Consider the following 18,957-nt stretch of genomic DNA (forward strand, 5'->3'; position numbering starts at 1 on the left):
TCCTGTTATTATCAACTGCCACCGGGTGTGTACCTGATCTCTTTTATTCCACCTCAGATAAGTACAAGATCCGACTTACTGCATTGCCTGCATGACATCCGACAGTGGCGCCCTCTGGTGTCTGGTGACCCCAAGCATAAATATATTACAACATCCCCCTTTCAAGATCTTAGTATCAGTCATTTTACAATACAAGATGATCTGGGGCTTTCTGCTCACGAGTTGATTGCCTCAGTTCAACATTAGTTCTAGGTGAATGTTCTAAGTCAGTTGTGACTGGAGGTTGAGTAAGAGTTTTGGTGGGAGAGGTAATAACATCAGAGACTGAAGGTCCGGGTTCAGGAATGACAACAGAGGCCTCTGGTGAATGAATGATAGTTGGTGGGTCACTGACTGGATCTTCCTCAAACGGTTCCAGTTCATCTGTGTGCCGCAGTTTTACCTGGTCAACATGTTTTCTGCATTTTTGACCATCCTTGAGCACGACAATGAACACTCTGTTACCCTCCTTTACTGTAACAGTACCAGCGATCCATTTTGGACCTCGACCATAGTTCAGTACAAACACTGGATCATTTCCAGAGATATCTCGTGACACAGCAGTACGATCATGATACAATTGCTGACTTTGGCGTCTGTTTTCAACACGATCATTCAAATCAGGATGAACAAGTGAAAGTTTGGTCTTGAGATTTCTCTTCATCAGTAGTTCAGCAGGGGAACCACCAGTAACAGTATGAGGTCTTGTCCTATAACTGAGCAATACACATGACAAACGAGTTTGAAGTGAACCCTGAGTTACACGTTTCATACTTTGTTTGATAGTTTGAGCAGCCGCTCTGCTTGACCAGTAGAAGCAGGTTTGAATGGAGCTGACTTCACATGTCTAATACCATTGAGTTTCATGAACTCCTGAAACTCAAGACTTGTCAAACAAGATCCGTTGTCGCTCACAACAATGTCAGGTAAACCATGAGCAGCAAACATGACACATAGGCTCTCAATAGTGGCTGTAGATGTACTGGATGACATAATAATACACTCTATCCACTTTGAATATGCATCCACCACAACAAAAAACATCTTTCCAAGGGGGGTGGGGGAGAGAGGAGGGGCGAGGGAAGAGGAGGGGGTTGCAAAAGAGGAGGGGGGGGGGGGGAAGAGGAGAGAGGGGGGAAAAGAGGAGAGGGGAGAGCGAGAGAAGGGGGAGAGAGAGAAGGGGGGAAGAGAGAGGGGGGAAGTGAAGAAGAGGGGGAGAGAGGGGGAGAGGGGGGGTAGAGAGAGGGGGGAGGGGAGAGAGGGGGAGGGGGAGAAGAGATGATGGGGAAATGAGAGGAGGGGAGGAGTGATGACAGTTTAAAGAGACAATCTCTCCTTTCAGCTAAAGGACCTGCGCAGTGAAAAGGAAGTGAGGCAGATAAGACAAGGAGCGAATTGACTGCAGCATGCCCTGGGAGGCCCCTCCATATCTTGGCACTCCCTGCTGATCATAATACGCACTATAGCAAGACTTGTTGCATGAAGGAATCTAGCCGAAACAAGTCTGCGATTGAATTGCTTGTACACTGCTGCTGCCTGACCCTGAACAGACCCCCAGTTGAACTTCCTGGCTGTGTGGCACCCCTCCCCCACCCCCCTCCCCACCGAACACCTCTCCTTCCCAAGCTTTCAGCTGTAACAGAACTCTGGCAGGGCAGCCTGTTTCACTGCAGAACAGATTTCTCACAATTTTCCATTGACGTATTGAGTTGGGAACATATATTAAAGAACAATCCGGAATTCCTTTCCATCAATGCCTTTAGCAGAGGGGCGAATGGAAAACTAAGAGCGAATGATCTCACATTATTCCCACTTGACCTCGCATGCGTGTGCTCAACTCGCTTCTAAACGCATGTGGAAGATACCCAGCTCTATCTCCACTATCAATCCAACCGTTGTGGGAAGGGTGTCAGCCGTTGCTCAGTGGGTAGCTCTCTTGCCTTGGAGTTAGATGGTTCTGGGTTCAAGTCCCACTCCAGAGACTCGAACACAAAAATCTAGGCCTACACTCCAGTGCAGTGCTGAGGGGGTGCTGCACTGTCCAAGGTGCCGTCTTTCTGATGAGATGTTAAACCGAGGCCCTGCCTGCTCTCTCAGGTGGACATAAAAAATCCCATGGCCACTATTTTGAAGAAGAGTAGGGGAGTTCTCCTTGGTGTCATGGCCAATACTTATTCCCCAATCAACATTGCAAAAAACAGATTATCTGGTCATTATCACATTGCTGTTTGTGGGAGCTTGCTGTGTGCAAATTGGCTGCCACGTTTCCCACATTACAACAGTGACCACAGTCCAAAAATACTTCATTGGCTGAGGTCATGAAAGGTTCTATATAAAGGCAAGTTCTTTCATTCTTTAAACACTCTACAACATATGCTGACAGGCTGAGATGGGGGGGGGGGAGGAGGATTGTGTAGAGCATAAACACCAGCACGGACCAGTTGGATAGAAGTCGATGAAAATAAAAATCAGGAGATGTAAAACAGGAGGCTGATTCATGGTCATCCATTTTACACTATCGCACAGTCAAGATCTACCCTAATGTGTAGAGTATGTGTAAAGCGTTTAAATTCAAAAGCAAGAAATAAATCACACTGCAGTCAAAATGAAATGGTACGGTGCATGGTCCTCCAGAACAGATGTAAACATAGTCTTTAAACATTTCAATCTGTACAACTTGAAATAATTTAATTCAATTGAGACTTATGGGTGTGGGTGTGTTTCAGTGTGTGTGCATAGGTTGTGTGTGCAAGTGTGTAAGCATGTTCAAGCGTGTGGGTAATATTGTAAAATTGTTCATGAGTGTGTGTATGAGAGAATATATTTGTGTGGACATATCTGTGAGTGTGTATGTGTGTGAGTTATGTGTGTGTGTCTGAGTATGTGAGTAATGTGTGTGCACATGAGTATGTGAGTTGTGTGTGTGAGAGCCTGAGTGTGTGAGAGAGTCTATGAGTGTGTATGAGAGTGTAGGAGTGTGTATGAATGCGCGCGCGAGAGTATGAGAGAGAATTGTATATGAGAGTGTGCATGAGTGTATGAATATGTGTGTGAGAGTGCGTGAGTTGTGTGTATGAGAATCTTTGTGAGTGTGTGTATGTCAGTGTAGATATTACATGTAGATCAGACCTTGGCTGTGATACCACCCATAGTCCAACATCCCGCTGACACTCACAGTTCAAGTCCACACAGGAAGAATGAGCACTTGGTAAAGTCGCAGTGAGTCTCTGGGAGGGGGAGAATCAGGGAGAAATCCTGGTCTGGAACAGGTGCCAATAGCTGCTCTAAATTCTCTGCCCAACCCCCAGCATTCCATAGGGAGGAGATGGAAAACAGCAGCATGGAACCTTCCTGAGGTGTTGGGGAGCAGCAGTGAGGAGAGGGGTAGTTACACTGCCTGTCCACAGCTGCCTCGCTCTCTGTTACTCAGTAATCCACAGCCCCCTGCACAAACCCAACAGATATATTTTCTGGTGATATGTGGCAAGGTGCTGCCAATTCTGGTCCGGATACTATCTGGCCTATTCACACATTCCAGGGAGAGAAACAGGAAGAGAGCAGTGGTTGAATGCTGTTTGTTCTGGGAGAAGCAGTTTTCTTACACACTGACTCTACTGTTCCCTCACCGCCTCAGGACTGGGCACAACACACAAACATCTGTGCACAGCCCTTCAGTGGGGAACCGAAGAGAGATACTTCTTGTTGATCGTTCCCTCGGACTCCCTTTCCCCTCCATCTCCTCAAGGCTGGGATTCTTGCCAGGGCACAGTTCCACAGGACACCTTCAGTTTCTCACTCCAATGGCCATTATTTGTGGGTGAGCCCACACAGCAAGAGTTGGCCAGGCTGGTCAGTCATGTGACTGAAGGCACTGCCGCCAATGGTGGGGCGAATTGAGGGTGGGGGCTGCACAAGAGGCCAGAGTCAAAGGGAGTTCAGTGTGGGGGCACTTGTAAGGCTGGAGGGGTTACAGAAATAGGTAGGGGCAAGGCCATGGAGGAGTTTAAACACAAGCATAGGGAATTTAAAATTTCAGGTTTAGCCGACCAGGAGCCAATGTAGGTCAGCGAGCACAGGTGGTGATGGGCGAACGGGACTTGTGCAAGTTGGGACACAGCAGAGATGAGCTGACGTTTAGAGGGTGCAATGTGGGAGGCAGGCCAGGAGAGCGTTGGAATAGTCAAGTCTGGAGGTAACAAAAGCATGAATGAGGGTTTTAGAAGTAGATGAGCTGAGGTCGGGGCGGAGATGGACGATATTTCGGAGTTGGAAGTAGGCGGTTTTTGCGATGGAGAGAATATTGGGTCCGAAGCTCAGCTCAGAGTCAAATAGGACATCGAGGGTGTGAACAGTCTGGTTCAGCCTGAGGCAGTGACCATGGAGAGCATGGAGTCGGCGGCAAGGGAACGGAGTTTGTGGTGGGGACCGAAGGCAATGGGGGAAATTTCTGCTCATCCTAGACTGGAAGTTGGACTAGAAGCCTGATGAACGAGAGACAGTGGAGGGGTTGAGAGAGATGGTGGTGAGGTAGAGCTGGTGGTTGTCAGCGAACATTGGGAATCGGACCCCATGTCAACAAAGGCAGCATGGAGATCAGGAGGGGAAGGGGCCAAGGATAGATTGCTGGGGGACTGCAGAGGTCAGAGTGAGAAGGCGAAGAACCCGCTGTCCTCCTTCAGATAGTGCCGTAGGACTAACACCCACCAGGCAAACAGGACCTCAGCCTCAAACTAATCCCAGGAGAATGCAGCATTCCCTGGAGTATCCAAGGGCTTTAGTCCAGGAGTAGGACTCGAACCCATAACCTTCCAATTCAAAGCCAAGAGTGCTACCCACTGAGCCAAGCTGCCAGCTACATCACTGGGTCAGTGAGAGGTCAGGGCTGTGTCGAACACCAGATCCCCCTCGCTGTATCGGGAGGTTTATGGACTCACCATTCTCGGATTGCCACCACGCCTTCTTACGATATTGTGCGAAGGTTGTAATCACATTTTCCACCTGGTGGCTGTTGGGATTGCGCAGTCGGTCGTACGGTTTACGGGAATCGCAGAGGAAACATTTTTTCTCATCCTATTTGGGACCAAACAAAAAAATCATTGGGATAAAAGTGGGTCTTGGGCAGTGGACAGATCGACCAATAGCGAATCACAGCACGCATTACACCGTACCCCATTCTCATTCTGTCATTGGGTTTGCATTACTGCCCCAGTTATAACCCAGTGTGTGTAAAGAAAGCCAATATTGTCCCAACACGCCCCTCCTGAAGATGCCGACTCTCACTGGGGTACAGTTCCACACACACTGACTCTCACTGGGGTACGGGTCCCACACACACTGATTCTCACTGGGGTACAGTTCCACACACACTGATTCTCACTGGTGTACAGTTCCACACACACTGACTCTCACTGGGGTACAGTTCCACACACACTGACTCTCACTGGGGTACAGTTCCACACACACTGACTCTCACTGGGGTACAGTTCCACACACACTGACTCTCACTGGGGTACGGGTCCCACACACACTGACTCTCACTGGGGTACAGTTCCACACACACTGACTCTCACTGGGGTACGGGTCCCACACACACTGACTCTCACTGGGGTACAGTTCCACACACACTGACTCTCACTGGGGTACGGGTCCCACACACACTGACTCTCACTGGGGTATAGTTCCACAGACACTGACTCTCACTGGGGTACAGTTCCACACACACTGACTCTCACTGGGATACAGTTCCACACACACTGACTCTCACACAATACCCAATCTAGGATAGCCTGATCCCTAGTAGGCTCCTCAACATATTAGTCAAAAAAAGCATCTTGTACACACTGCAGCAATTCATCTGCCACAGTATTATTACTAATTTGGTTTGGCCAGTCTATATGTAGATTAAAGTCGCCTACGATTACTGTAGTACCCTTGCTACATGCATCTCTAATTTCCTGTTTGATGCCATCCCTTAGACTACCACTTATGTTTAGAGGCCTATAGATAACTCCCACCAATGTTTTCTCCACGCAGACTGATTCTACATCTTGATTTTCTGAGCCAATATCCTTTCTCACTATTGTTCTGATTTCATCCTTTACTAACAACACCACACCACCCCATCTTCCTTTTTGTCTGTCCTTCCTAAATATCGAATATCCTTGGATATTCAGTTCCCAACCCTGGTCACCCTGCAACCATGTCTCTGTAATTTCAACGATATCATATTCGTTTACATCTATTTGCGCTGTTAATTGCTTCGTGCATTCAAATACAATGCTTTTAAATTTGTATTTTTAACTCCCCCCCTCTCTCTCTCTCTCTCCCCCCTCTCTCTCTCTTCCCTCTCTCTCTCTCTTCCCCCTCTCTCTCTCTTCCCCCTCTCTCTCTCTTCCCCCTCTCCCTTCCCTCCTCTCTTCTCTCTCTCCCCCCCCCTCTCTCTCTCTCTCTCTCTCTCTCTCTCTCTCTCTCCCCCCCCCCTCTCTCTCACCCCCCCGCACCCCCCCCCCCACCACTCCGGTGAACATTGAAACAAGGCACTGAGGCCGTTCTGTAATGATCTACAGCAGGATAACCCAAAGGGAATCTCCACTCAGTAATCCTGGCTACACGTAACCCATCGAACCCTGACCTCTCCAGCAGCAGATCATGACCTCCATTTGAAGTCCAGAGCAAATTGGATCCCTCGGATTAAATTCAGCATCCACTTGGTTAACCTCTGAACTCTTGACTATCAAAATGTGTTTCCGGTGTCCACTTTACCTGTGATGAATGATCCTCACCCACTTTTCCCACAATCCAGCTATAAATATTGTGTGAAGGGACTGGCAACAGATCGAGCGACAGTAACACCATCAAATGCACACTCTGACACACACACCCACATACATTCCTACAATCACACACACACGCCTACACCCACACAGACACACACACACACACAGACACACACACATACAATCACACACACACCCCTACAGAGACACACACACACAGACACACCCACACATCTATAATCACACACACACCCCTACACCCACACACACAGACACACACCCACACAGACTGACACACGCACACCCCAACACACAGACACATCCCAACACAGACACACACACATGCAGACACAAATAGACGCTGACACAGTCACACACACGCACGCAGTCACACTGACACACACAAATGCACGCGCAGGCGCACACACACAGGCGCACACAGACACATGCGCAGACACACACGCGCAGACACACACGCAGATTCACAAGCGCAGACACATGGCCCCACTCACCTGCAGGTGACTGACGATGCAATACGGTTGTTGTCTCCTCAGACCACAGGTGGACGATGCTGTCAATTTATTTTGCCGCCCCACCAGGAGATCTCCGGTGGCGGGATAGCAGCTTCCTTGGGCACAGCCATGGGCCGAGTCAGGCTCCTGGGAAACCGTCACCCCCACAGCTAGAGAGAGAGAAAGAGAGACATCAGTCAGTGACAGCACAGCTGCCACTGGTGCTTTGACACCATAAACATTACTTATCCTTAAATCTATCTTTTCAGTTATGTTCTTTCTTTGATTTTTGAATTATGTTATTCATCTCACTACAAAACAAAAAATGGGTGCTGGGTCTGTATGTGAGTTTGTGTGTGTGTGTGAGCGACAGTGAGTGTGAGGGACAGTGAGTGTGAGCGACGGCGGGTGTGAGGGGGGGGGCGGGGGAGGGAAGGGGATGGGAGATTTTCCCTGGATACTGTAGGGACTAAAGAGCCTCCAAGGTGGCCAAGATGGCGTCTTAGGCTGCAACACTGGTTTAGCCCGAGTTTAGCGCAACACGCCATCTTGGTAAAGGAGTTGAAGCTTGCGTTAAGACTGGGCGACTGGAGGATCGTTGAGGGGCTGAATGGCAGTTAAATTGCTTTCTAGCCCTCATTGAAGAGGCTGTGGGCATTTTGGTGGCAAGCGCTTGAACCAACGCCCTCTCCTAACAGCGACCAGCTGACTGGGAGTAAAATAGTCGTTGCTGACGATGTCAAGCGCTACTTAAAGATACATCACCTTTTACTGTTCACTTGATGCTGGAGGTTTGAAGAGGACCTGTGAAGCACATTGGGTGATTTTCTGTGACACTTTGTTGAGACTTCACCGACTTGCTATCAACATTTATTCTGGAATTTCTCCGAGGACTTCATCTAAAATGAATGAGTGCTGTGCTACTCCACCTTTCTGGAATCATCAGGAGTGTTTGCTTATCAGCAGTTTGCCAGGGGTTCCCCTTGGTCCGCAGGAGGAATGGGAAGAGGACATGAGGCCAGGCAGACCATCACCAGCTGCTGCAGGGGAGAGGGACAGGAGGGACAGGAGGATTCCTTCCCCCCTGCAGGTACAGGACAACCGTCCTCCTGTGGACCTTCTCCACCAGAACCTCCAGTGCCACGTCCAAGAACCTGTGGTCTCACTCGTGATCTTACTGAGCCATCCTGAAACCTGCCACTGTGTGAGCCTGCCCAGTCCATGCCTTCAGCGGAAGCAGTCAAGTACAGGCTACATATACAGCTCCAGGAAAATTGTGTATAATCTGCGCTCGAGTACTAAACCTGCAGTTGTGGGTTTCAGCGCCTGCAGGCATTTTTCAATCGTGATAATCATCAATTAGTCCAAAAATTGCGTGCTAAATCCACACATTCAAACAGACCTGCCTTATCAGCACAGCACCCACTTAGCGCCTTTGGCCAAAATAATCCTCCTTGAAGTTTTGCTGCAATTCTATAGGTCTTTAGTGAGACCACAAATGTGCACAGATTTGGTCTCCTTTTCTGAGGAAAGATATACTTGTCTTAGAGGGGGTGCAATGAAGATTCACCAGACTGATTCCTGGGATAAGAAGGTTATCCTGTAAAGAGTGAGTGAGTAGATTGGGCCTATACACGCTGGAGTTTAGAAAAATGAGAGGTGATCTCTTTGAAACACACACGATTCTAAGGGGGATTGACAGGGTAGATGTAGAAAGGATGTTTCCCCTCGTGGGGGGAATCTAGAACCAGGGGGCATAGTCTCAGGATAAGGGGTCAGCCATTTAAGACTGAAATGAGGAGAAAGTTCTTCACAGAGGGTGGTGAATCTCTGGAATTCTCTGCCCCAGAGGGATGTGGAGCCTCAGTCATTGAATATGTTCAAGACAGAGATCGATAGATTTTTGGATATTAAGTGAATGGAGGAATATGGCGATCGTGCAGGAAAGTGGAGTTGAGATCGATGATCAGCCATGATCTTATTGAATGGCGGAGCAGTCTCGAAGGGCTGAATGGCCTACTACTGCTGTTCCTGATTCTTATGGAGTGTAAATTAGTCTTGGACAGGAGTGGGTGATAGTGATTTGCTACATTTTGCGCTGCCAAGAGGAATTTATAGCCCAGATGATCCCGTGCTCACTAACGCACAGACGTGTGAGCACAGTCTCACACAGACACACACACACACAGCACGGGTAACTGGACCGTGATCAGAACTCTGGTTACAGAGAATTACATCGAATGGACAGCACAGAACCAGGCCATTCGGCCCATCAGGTCCGTGCCGGTATTTATGCTCCACCCCTCTTCATCTCACCCTATCAGCATATCCTTCTATTCCTTTCTCTCTCATGTGTTTATCCAGCTTCCCCTTAAATGCATCTCTGCTATTCGTTTCAACCACTCCCTGTGGCGGCGAGTTCCACATTCTCACCGCTCTCTGGGTAAAGAAGTTTCTCCTGAATTCCCTAACCTGACATTATTACTGGAGCCCCAAGTGGGATCAGCACGGACCAGTGAACCGAGGACCTTGGGAACGATCTCCGTGGCTCAGTTCCACAGCGGGTGGAGCATTTAACCGGTAAGAGCCAAACCAGAGCTGTGTTGTGTCAGGCAGGGGCGGCGGGGGAGCATTCGCCGATCGCAGACAGCGAGGAACCACCGACAGGAGCAGAGTCTGAGTGAGCGCAGGATCTATTCCCGAGCCCGGTCACATGGTCGATGCTTCAAAGCTTGTCCAGAAATAACTGAATGTTACCGGTTGTCAGTCAGGCAGTCAGCACAGCGCTGACAGCACCAGGTGTCAGTGTCTGTCAGCGCCAAGGATATTAAGCTAAGACATCCCTTCACTGAACACCATCAACTATCATGTCAGATAGGAATGAGCAAAGTTTCCGATGCAGGACTTTAAACCAGAGCATGTTTTTCGCTCCTGCAGTTTGTGCTGAGGGTGCTGAGCATAAAGAAACAAAGACCTGCATTTATATAGCGCCTTTCACGACCACCAGATGTTTCAAAGTGTTTTACAGCCAATGAAGTACTTTTGAAGTGTAGTCACTGTTGTAATGAGAGAAACGCGGCAGCCAATTTGCGCACAGCAAGCTCCTACAAACAGGAATGTGATAATGACCAGATAATCTGTGTTTGTTATGTTGATTGAGGGATAAATATTGGCCAGGACACCAGGGAGAACTCCTCTGTTCTTTTTCAAAATAGTGCCATGGGATCATTTACATCCACACTGAGAGAGCAGGCGGGGCCTTGGTTTAATGTCTCATCCGAAAGATTTATGTGCTCAAGTCGCTGGATTATAACGCGGGTCAGCCCTCTGAATATCTCACCACGCTGCCAGAAATGACAATGGAGTCCCGACAGCGCGAGGCAGCGGGCTATGCCACCACGGAAGGCATCACAGCCAAACATAGGCCTGGCGGAACTCAGGCACTCTCCAGTGGGAGTCACTGAACATTGAGGAGCAGCAGCCTTGGCTGCTCTCCCCGCTCCCTAACCTGGGGTGGGACAGCATTTAGCAGCCCAATCTGAGCACCCAAGGCATCGCTGAGCCGTACACCTCAATCTGCAGAAATAACGATCTCCATATTACATCGAATCTACCACAGAAACAGGCCATTTGGCCCAACAGGGCTGTGCCAGTGTTGATACTCCATACGAGCCTCCTCCCACCCCTCTTTATCTCACCCTCTCAGCATATCCTTCTATTCCCACTTGAAGTGGGAAGGGGAAGATCCAGTTGCCGTGGTCCATGTAGGTACCAACGACATAGGTAAACTAAGAAAGAGGTTCTGCTGAGGGAGTATGAGCAGCTAGGGGCTAAATTAAAAAGCAGAACCACAAAGGTAATAATCTCTGGATTACTACCTGAGCCACGAGCAAATTTGCATAGGGTAAATAGGGTAATTTGCATAGAGATAAACACGTGACTCAAAGATTGGTGTGGGAGAAATGGGTTTCGGTTCATGGGGCACTGGCACCAGTACTGGGGTAAGAGGGAGCTGTTCCGTTGGGACGGATGTCACTTGAACCATGCTGGGACTAGTTTGTGCTGGCGAATCGAATAACTAGGGCTGTAGAGAGGGCTTTAAACTAAATAGTGGGGGGGGGGGGGGATTCAGGTGAGTGGAAATTTAAAAAGTCAAAGAGCAAAGAGAAGGCAATAGAGCAGGGTAGCACTGGGAGAAATGATAACCTGAGTGTGGCAGGAAGGGACAGAATGTATACATGTAAGAGTGTATCAGAAAGTGGGGTCAAAGCAAGGAAAAATGAAAAAAAACAAAATTAAAAGTTCTTTATCTGAATGCACGTGGCATTCGTAATAAAATAGATGAGTTGATGGCACAAATAGATATGAATGGGTATGATCTGATAACCATTACAGAGACGTAGTTGCAAGGTGACCAAGGCTGGGAACTGAATATTCGGGGTATTTGACAATTCAGAAAGATACACAGAAAAGAAAAGGAGATGGGATAGCTTTGTTAATAAAGGATGAGATCAGTGCAGTAGTGAGAAATTATATTGGCTCAGAAGATCAAGATGTAGAATCAGTTTGGATGAAGATAAGAAATAATAAGGGGAAAAAGTTGTTGGTGGACGTATAGGCTCCCTAAAAGTAGCTACACTGTTGGACGGAGTATAAATCAAGAAATAATGGAGGCTTGTAAAAAAGGAACGGCAATAATCATGGGCAATTTTAATCTTCATACTGATTGGACAAAGCAAATTGGCCAGGGTAGCCTTGAGGAAGAGTTCATAGAGTGTATCCGGGAATGTTTCCTTGAACAATACATTGCGGAACCAACCAGGGAGCAGTCTATCTTAGATCTGGTAGTGTAATGAGACAGGATTAATAAATGATCTAGTAAAGGTAGTAAAGGATCCTCTAGGAAAGAGTGATCATAGCATAGTTGAATTTCAAATTCAGTTGGAGGGTGAGAAAGTTGGATCTCAAACCAGGGTCCTAAGCTTAAATAAAGGAGACTACAAAGGTATTAGGGAAGAGTTGGCTAAAGTGGACTGAGAAAATAGATTAAAGTGTAAGACAGTTGATAAGCAGTGGCAGACATTTAAGTAGATATTTCATAACTCGACAGCAATATATTCCAATGAGAAGGAAGGACTAAGAGAAGGGAAAACCATCTGTGGCTAATTGAGAAAATAAAAGATGGTATCAAATTGAAAACAATGGCATACAAAGTGGCCAAGATTAGTGGGAGGCCAGAGGATTGGGAAACTTTTAAAACAACAGCAAAGGACGACGAAAAAAATAATAAAGAGATGGAAGATAATTTAGAGTAAACTAGCAAAAAATATAAAAACAGATAGTAAGAATTTCTACAGGTATATAAAAAGGAAGAGAGTGGCTAAAGTTAATGTTGGTGGATGAAACTGGAGAACTAATAATGGGGAACATGGAAATGGCAGAGACTTTGAACAAATATTTTGCATCGGTCTTCACAGTAGAAGACACTAAAAACATCCCAATAATGGATAATCAAGGGACTATAGGGAGGGAGGAACTTAAACAATCACTATCACTAAAGAAAAGGTACTCGGTAAAATAATGGGACTAGAGGTGGACAAGTCCCCTGGACCTGGTGGCTTGAATCTTAGGGTCTTAAAAGAAGCGGCTACAGAGATAGTGGATACATTGATTGTAATCTACCAAAATTCCCTGGATTTTGGGGAAGTCTCAGCGGATTGGAAAACCACAAATGTAACGCCCCTATTCAAAAAAGGAGGCAGACAGAAAGCAAAAACTATAGACCAGTTAGCCTAACATCTGTCGTTGGGAAAATGCTGGAGTCCATTATTAAGGTAGCAGTAGCAGGTCATTTGGAAAAGCATGATTCAATCAAGCAGAGTCAGCATGGTGTTATGAAGGGGAAATCATGTTTGTCTAATCTGCTGGAGTTCTTTGAGGATGTAATGAGCAGGGAGGATAAGGGGGAACCAGTGGATGCGGTGTATTTGGATTTCCAGAAGGTATTCGAAAAGGTCCCACATTAAAGGTTACTGCACAAAATAAAAGCTCACAGGGTTGGGGGTAATATATTAGCATGGATAGCAGATTGGCTAACTAACAGAAAACAGAGAGTCAGGATAAATGGTTTATTTTCTGGTTGGCAAATGGTAACTAGTGGGGTGCCACAGGGATCGGTGCTGGGGTTTCAACTATTTACAATTTATATTAATGACTTGGATGAAGGGATCGAGTGTAATGTAGCCAAGTCTGCTGATGATACATAGATGGGTGGGAAAGCAAGTTGTGAGGAGGACACAAAAAGTCTTCAAAGGGGTACAGACAGGCTAAGTGAGTGGGAAAACATTTGGCAGATGGAGTATAATGTGGGAAATGTGAAGTTATCCACTTTGGCAGGAAAAATAAAAAAGCAAATCATTATTTAAATGGAGAGAAATTACTAAATGCTGCAGTATAGAGGGATCTAGGGGTCCTTGTGCATAAAACACAAAAAGTTAGTATGCAGGTACAGCAAGTAATCAGGAAGGCAAATGGAATGTTGGCCTTTATTGCAACGGGGATAGAGTATAAAAGCACAGACGTCCTGCCACAACTGTACAGGGTATTGCAGACGCTACACCTAGAGTATTGCATACAGTTTTGGTCTCCATATTTAAGGAAGGATATACTTGCATTGGAGGCAGTTCAGAGAAGGTTCAATAGGTTGATTCCTGAGATGAAGGGGTTATCTTATGAAGAAAGGTTGAGTATACATTGGGCCTATACTCATTCGATTTTAGAAGAATGAGAGGTGATCTTATTGAAACATATAAGATACTGAGGGGCCCGACAGGGTAGATGGAGAGAGGATGTTTCTCCTCGTGGTGGAATCTAGAACTAGGGGGCATAGTTTCAGAATAAGGGATCGCCCATTTAAAACTGAGATGAGGAGGAATTTCTTCTCTCAGAGGGTTGTAAATCTGTGGAATTTTCTGCCGCAGTGTGCTGTGGAGACTGGGTCACTGAATATATTTAAGATGGAGGTAGACAGATTTTTGAGTGCTAAGGGAGTGAAGGTTTATGGGGAGTGGGCGGGGAAGTGGAACTGAGCCGAAGATCAGATCAGCCATGATCTTATTGAATGACGGAGCAGGCTTGAGGGGCCAAATGGCCGATTCCTACTCCTATTTCTTCTGTTCTTATGTTACTTTCTCCGTCATGTGCTTATCTAGCTCCCCTTAAATGTATCTATACTGTTCGCCTCAACCACTCCCTGTGGCAGCGAGTTCCACATTCTCACCACTCTCTGGGTAAAGAAGTTTCTCCTGAACTCCCTATTGGATTTATTAGTGACTGTTATGTAATGATGTGTGTATCGTCCTGGTACCTTAAATGTAATGTAAGCACTATGCCACACCACAGAGGGCGCTGTGGTGGGAAACCTGGAAGTACCTAGAACAGGCAGTATAAAAGGCTGACCACCACACCTAAGAGGCACTCTGGAGCTGTTCAATAAAGGACGAAGGTCACAGCAGTTAGAGTTACAGCAGGCCGTGTGGAGTCAGTGATTTGTGTGCTACATACACCACGTTGGCAACGAGGAAGCGGACGAACTCCACGCAACCATAGCTACTCTGGGCTCGCTACAGGATTTTACCGTGGGCAATGATTGGGAGGCCTTTACGGAAAGGCTCGAGTACTACTTCACAGCAAACAACCTGACGGAGGACACGAACGCACTGAGAGATAAGCGTAAGGCGATATTGCTCTCCAGTTGTGGCGATGAGGTTTACTGTCTCGTCAGGGATTTGCTGGCACCCGGGAACGCCAGGGACAAGTCATATGAGGAGCTGACTGAACTCATTTGTGACCAGTTGAAACCGAAGGAGAGCATCCTCACGGCCAGATACAAATTTTACCATCACTGCAGACCCGAGGGCCAGGATATCACCAAATGTGCTGCGGACCTCAGGAGACTCGCGGCGCCATGTGATTTTGGGGCACACCTTGACGAGGCGTTACGGGACGTTTTCGTTATGGGGATTGGCCACGAGGGCCTCCTTCACAAGCTGCTAGCCACGGAACCCACAGTCACTCTGACAAAGGCCATCACCATCAGCCGGGCATATATGACCTCGAAGTGCAGCACCAAGCAAATGATCCACACAGTCTCGAACCCGGCAGGCACTGTCCACAGGATAGCGCCCACCACAGACAAAACTGCAGAACGTGGCTCTGCCCGGGGCAGAGAGCACGGACCTCGGGGTCCTGGAACTCAGAGTCCGCTGAGGGGGGCCAATCAAGCAGCACCATGCTGGCGCTGCGAAGGAAGCCATGGGGCTCACCGGTGCAGGTTTGCGGAGTATACGTGCAATACCTGCCACGTTAAAGGCCACCTTCAGCGTATGTGTAAAAGAAATCGGACTCACCATGTGGCCGAGGAGATGGGGGATGATCCACTGTTCAGCGAGGAGCAGGTAGAAGAAGATGAGGTGCTTGGACTGTATACATGCACCGACGATTCGCCCCCAGTGATAAGGGAAGTAAAAATCAACGGAGTCCCAGTGAGTATGGAAGTGGACACGGGCTCGGGTCCGTTGTTGATGAGTCGGAGAACTTTTGATAAACTGTGGATTAACCCAGCTGCACGACCCAAACTGGTCCCGGTCACAGCGAAGCTGCGTACCTACACCAGGGAACTAATACCTATTCTCGGCAGAGCGACGGTGTAGGTATCCCACGGGGACGAGACACACGGTTTACCTTTGTGGGTCGTTGCAGGCAATGGGCCGACACTCCTTGGCCGGAGGTGGATGGGGACGGTCCGTGGGAGCTGGGAAGACTTCACCACTCCACAGGCTGCTGCGGGAGGCGCAAATGCACCCAATTTCTAGCCCGAGGCTTATATTCCCTCGAGTATAGAAGATTAAGGGGTGAATTAATTGAGGTGTTTAAGATGATTAAGGAGTTGATAGGATAGATAGAGAAATTATTTACTCTGGTCGGGGGAGTCGAGAACAAGGGGGCAGAACCTTAAAATTGGCAGGAAGCACTTCTTCACTTAAAGGGTAGTGGAAATCTGGAACTCTCTGCCCCAAAAAGCTGTTGAGGCTGGAGGGTCAATTGAAATGTTCAAAACTGAGATTGATGGATTTTTGTTGGGTAAGGATATTAAGGCGGGTAGATGGAGTTAAGATACAGATCAGCCATTATTTGATTAAATGGTGGAACAGCCTGGAGGGGCTGAATGGCCTCATCTTGTTTCTATGACAGTAACCTATCGCTAGAGGAATGTTGGTAAGTCACTGTGAGGAAGGTTTGGGTGGGAGGGTGGGAACCTGCTCCCAGCCACATGCTGGTCTTTGCTGATGAGTTTCGTTGGAGATGAGAACGGAATGCTGGGAGAATCCTACATTACAACAGTGACTACACTTCAAAAGTACTTCATTGGCTGTAAAGCGCTTTGGGACGTCCAGTGGTCGTGAAAGGCGCTTTAGAAATGCAAGATGCTCTTTCTTTTTCTCTCCTTTATTTCTTTTTCTTTCTTTTTCTCTCTCTCCTTTCTTTCTTTTTCTCTTGCATTCTCTCTTTCTTTTTCTCTCTCTCTCCTTTCTTTTTCTCTTTTTTCTCTTTTTTTCTTCTGTTTTTCTTCTGTTTTCTATTTTCTTCTTTCTTTTTTCTTTCTTCTTTTTTCTTTTTCTTTTCCTTTCGTTCAAACAGAAACTTGGAGCCCGGAACAGTTCTCCTTGGAGCTACTCGTGTTGATGGCATTATCTGTCCATTTTGAAATGTGCTGTATGATTGGAATCTCCCAGCTTTCCCCCTGCTCAGTAATGGGCTTTACATGTTGAAGACCGATGGCTTTTATATTTTGGTCTCTCCCCTCCTGCTGCTGAGAGTGGAATTGGAGAGAGACGAGACCCTGGGGCTTAAACTGCTGACCTTCTATCTGGGAACTGAATTCCCACCTGGCCAATTGCCCTCTGTCCTTCTGTCCTTAACCAATTCAGTCTGGGAACAGCACTTATGCGTTGTGCATGCGAATACTTTGTTCATTCAAATTTTCCTTCTTTTTCTATCGAGCTCTTATCTGTCCAACTTCCCCACTCTACTCTTTAACCAAAGTTTGCATCTCATGCTGGGTACCACGCTTCAAGCCTCAGTACCTCACCCTGGCTGACCTGCCTCAAGCTGTTCAACGTGGGGTGGGGTGTGGCGTTGGCGCAGACAAGCCCCGGTCCTGGTACACACCCCAGTGGGGGGGGGATGGGGTGGTCATTGGGCAATGATCAGGACCAGGGTCACTGGCTCATAATTGTAGAACCACTGCCATCATTTATGCTTGATTTCGCCTCTGTGAAGGAACATGGAAGGTTTGTCCATCAGAGAATGATACTGCACAGAAGGAGGCTATTCGGCCCATTGTACCTGTGCTTTGAAAGAGTTATCTTTCCCAACCCCCTGCAAATTTTATCCCTTCAAGTATTTATCCAATTCCCTTTTGAAAGTTACTATTGAATCTGCTCCCACCGCCCTTTCAGGCAGCGCGTTCCAGATCACAACAACTCGCTGCGTAAAAACATTCTCCTCATCTCCCCCTCTGGTTCTTTTGCCAATGATCTTAAATCTGTGTCCCCTGGTTACCGACCCTCCTGCCACTGGAAACAGTTTCTCTCTATCTACTCTATCAAAACCCTCACGATTTTGAACACCTCTATTAAATATTCTCATAATCGTCTCTGCTCTAAGGAAAACAACTTCTCCAGTCTCTCCACGTAAGTAAAGTCCCTCATCCCTGGAACTATTCGAGTAAATCTCCTCTGCATCCTCTCCAAGGCCTTGACATCCTTCCTAAAGTGCAGTGTAGTCGGTGTTAAAAGTGCTATATAAATGCAAGTTGTTGTTAGCCCTTGCTGCTCCTTGAGATAGCTGACTTTAGCTTGGCCCAGGGTGGAGATTGAATCTGGGATCTTCCTGGTCTGTGCGACTGTCACCTTTCCGACAGCCAATGGGGTACAAATGGGACCTCCTCGTGCCTGATTTACGAGCGTAAAATGGGAACAAGGAGGACCAATTTCGGGGTCCATGGTCCTGCATCCCAAAGATGCCTGAAAAACACCCGGCCCAAAATTAAATCAGGAAATATCAGGAGTTCCTGGTGGCCACCAAACATAGGCGTTAGGCCCCTTACATATGCTAATGAGGGCCTTGACCTGTTTTAAGCCCCCGGCAGGGATTAGGTTTGGCAACAAGCGGAACAGGAGCCCGGACAGAAGCGCTCGGGATTCTTCAGCGGCCCCAACAGGACGCGCGTTTCTCCCGTTCCCCAATAGCCTCATTTGCCCTCATCCCTTCTCTCCACCTCCCCCCACCCGCCCCGCTCCCCCACCACCCCTTCCCTCTACCTCCCCCCACACTGGGACTTTCCTTGGGACTGCTGCTAGCAAGACAAGCGACCCCAAATTGGTCCTCAGATGAGCAGGCTGTCTACGGAGGAGCAACAGGCTCCGACTGCCCATCCAGAGAATGCTAATTTCAGGCTCATGGTTAGTGGTCCCAGAAACGGGCCTAAAGGAATCTCTGGCCTAATCTGTTCCACACTGGGGGCCGTGAAAGAAAAGGTCCTGTCAGTTTGAAAGAACTGATTGTAA

At 47.6% G+C, this 18,957-nt stretch overlaps 1 protein-coding gene across 2 annotated transcripts in view; it reads right to left on the reverse strand.

Moving 5' to 3' along the window:
* Positions 1 to 18,957, reverse strand: part of lamb2 (laminin, beta 2 (laminin S)) — a 143,114-nt gene that overhangs the window by 103,710 nt on the left and 20,447 nt on the right. For both annotated transcript variants that reach the window (XM_070895629.1, XM_070895628.1), the window contains exons 2-3: positions 7,328 to 7,497; positions 4,974 to 5,109 (exon numbers count right to left, since the gene is read on the reverse strand). In XM_070895629.1, coding sequence (XP_070751730.1) covers positions 4,974 to 5,109; positions 7,328 to 7,497 — 306 coding nt within the window. The remainder of the gene's footprint in view (positions 1 to 4,973; positions 5,110 to 7,327; positions 7,498 to 18,957) is intronic.

Source organism: Pristiophorus japonicus, chromosome 12, assembly GCF_044704955.1.
Source record: "Pristiophorus japonicus isolate sPriJap1 chromosome 12, sPriJap1.hap1, whole genome shotgun sequence".
NCBI lineage: Eukaryota > Metazoa > Chordata > Chondrichthyes > Pristiophoridae > Pristiophorus > Pristiophorus japonicus.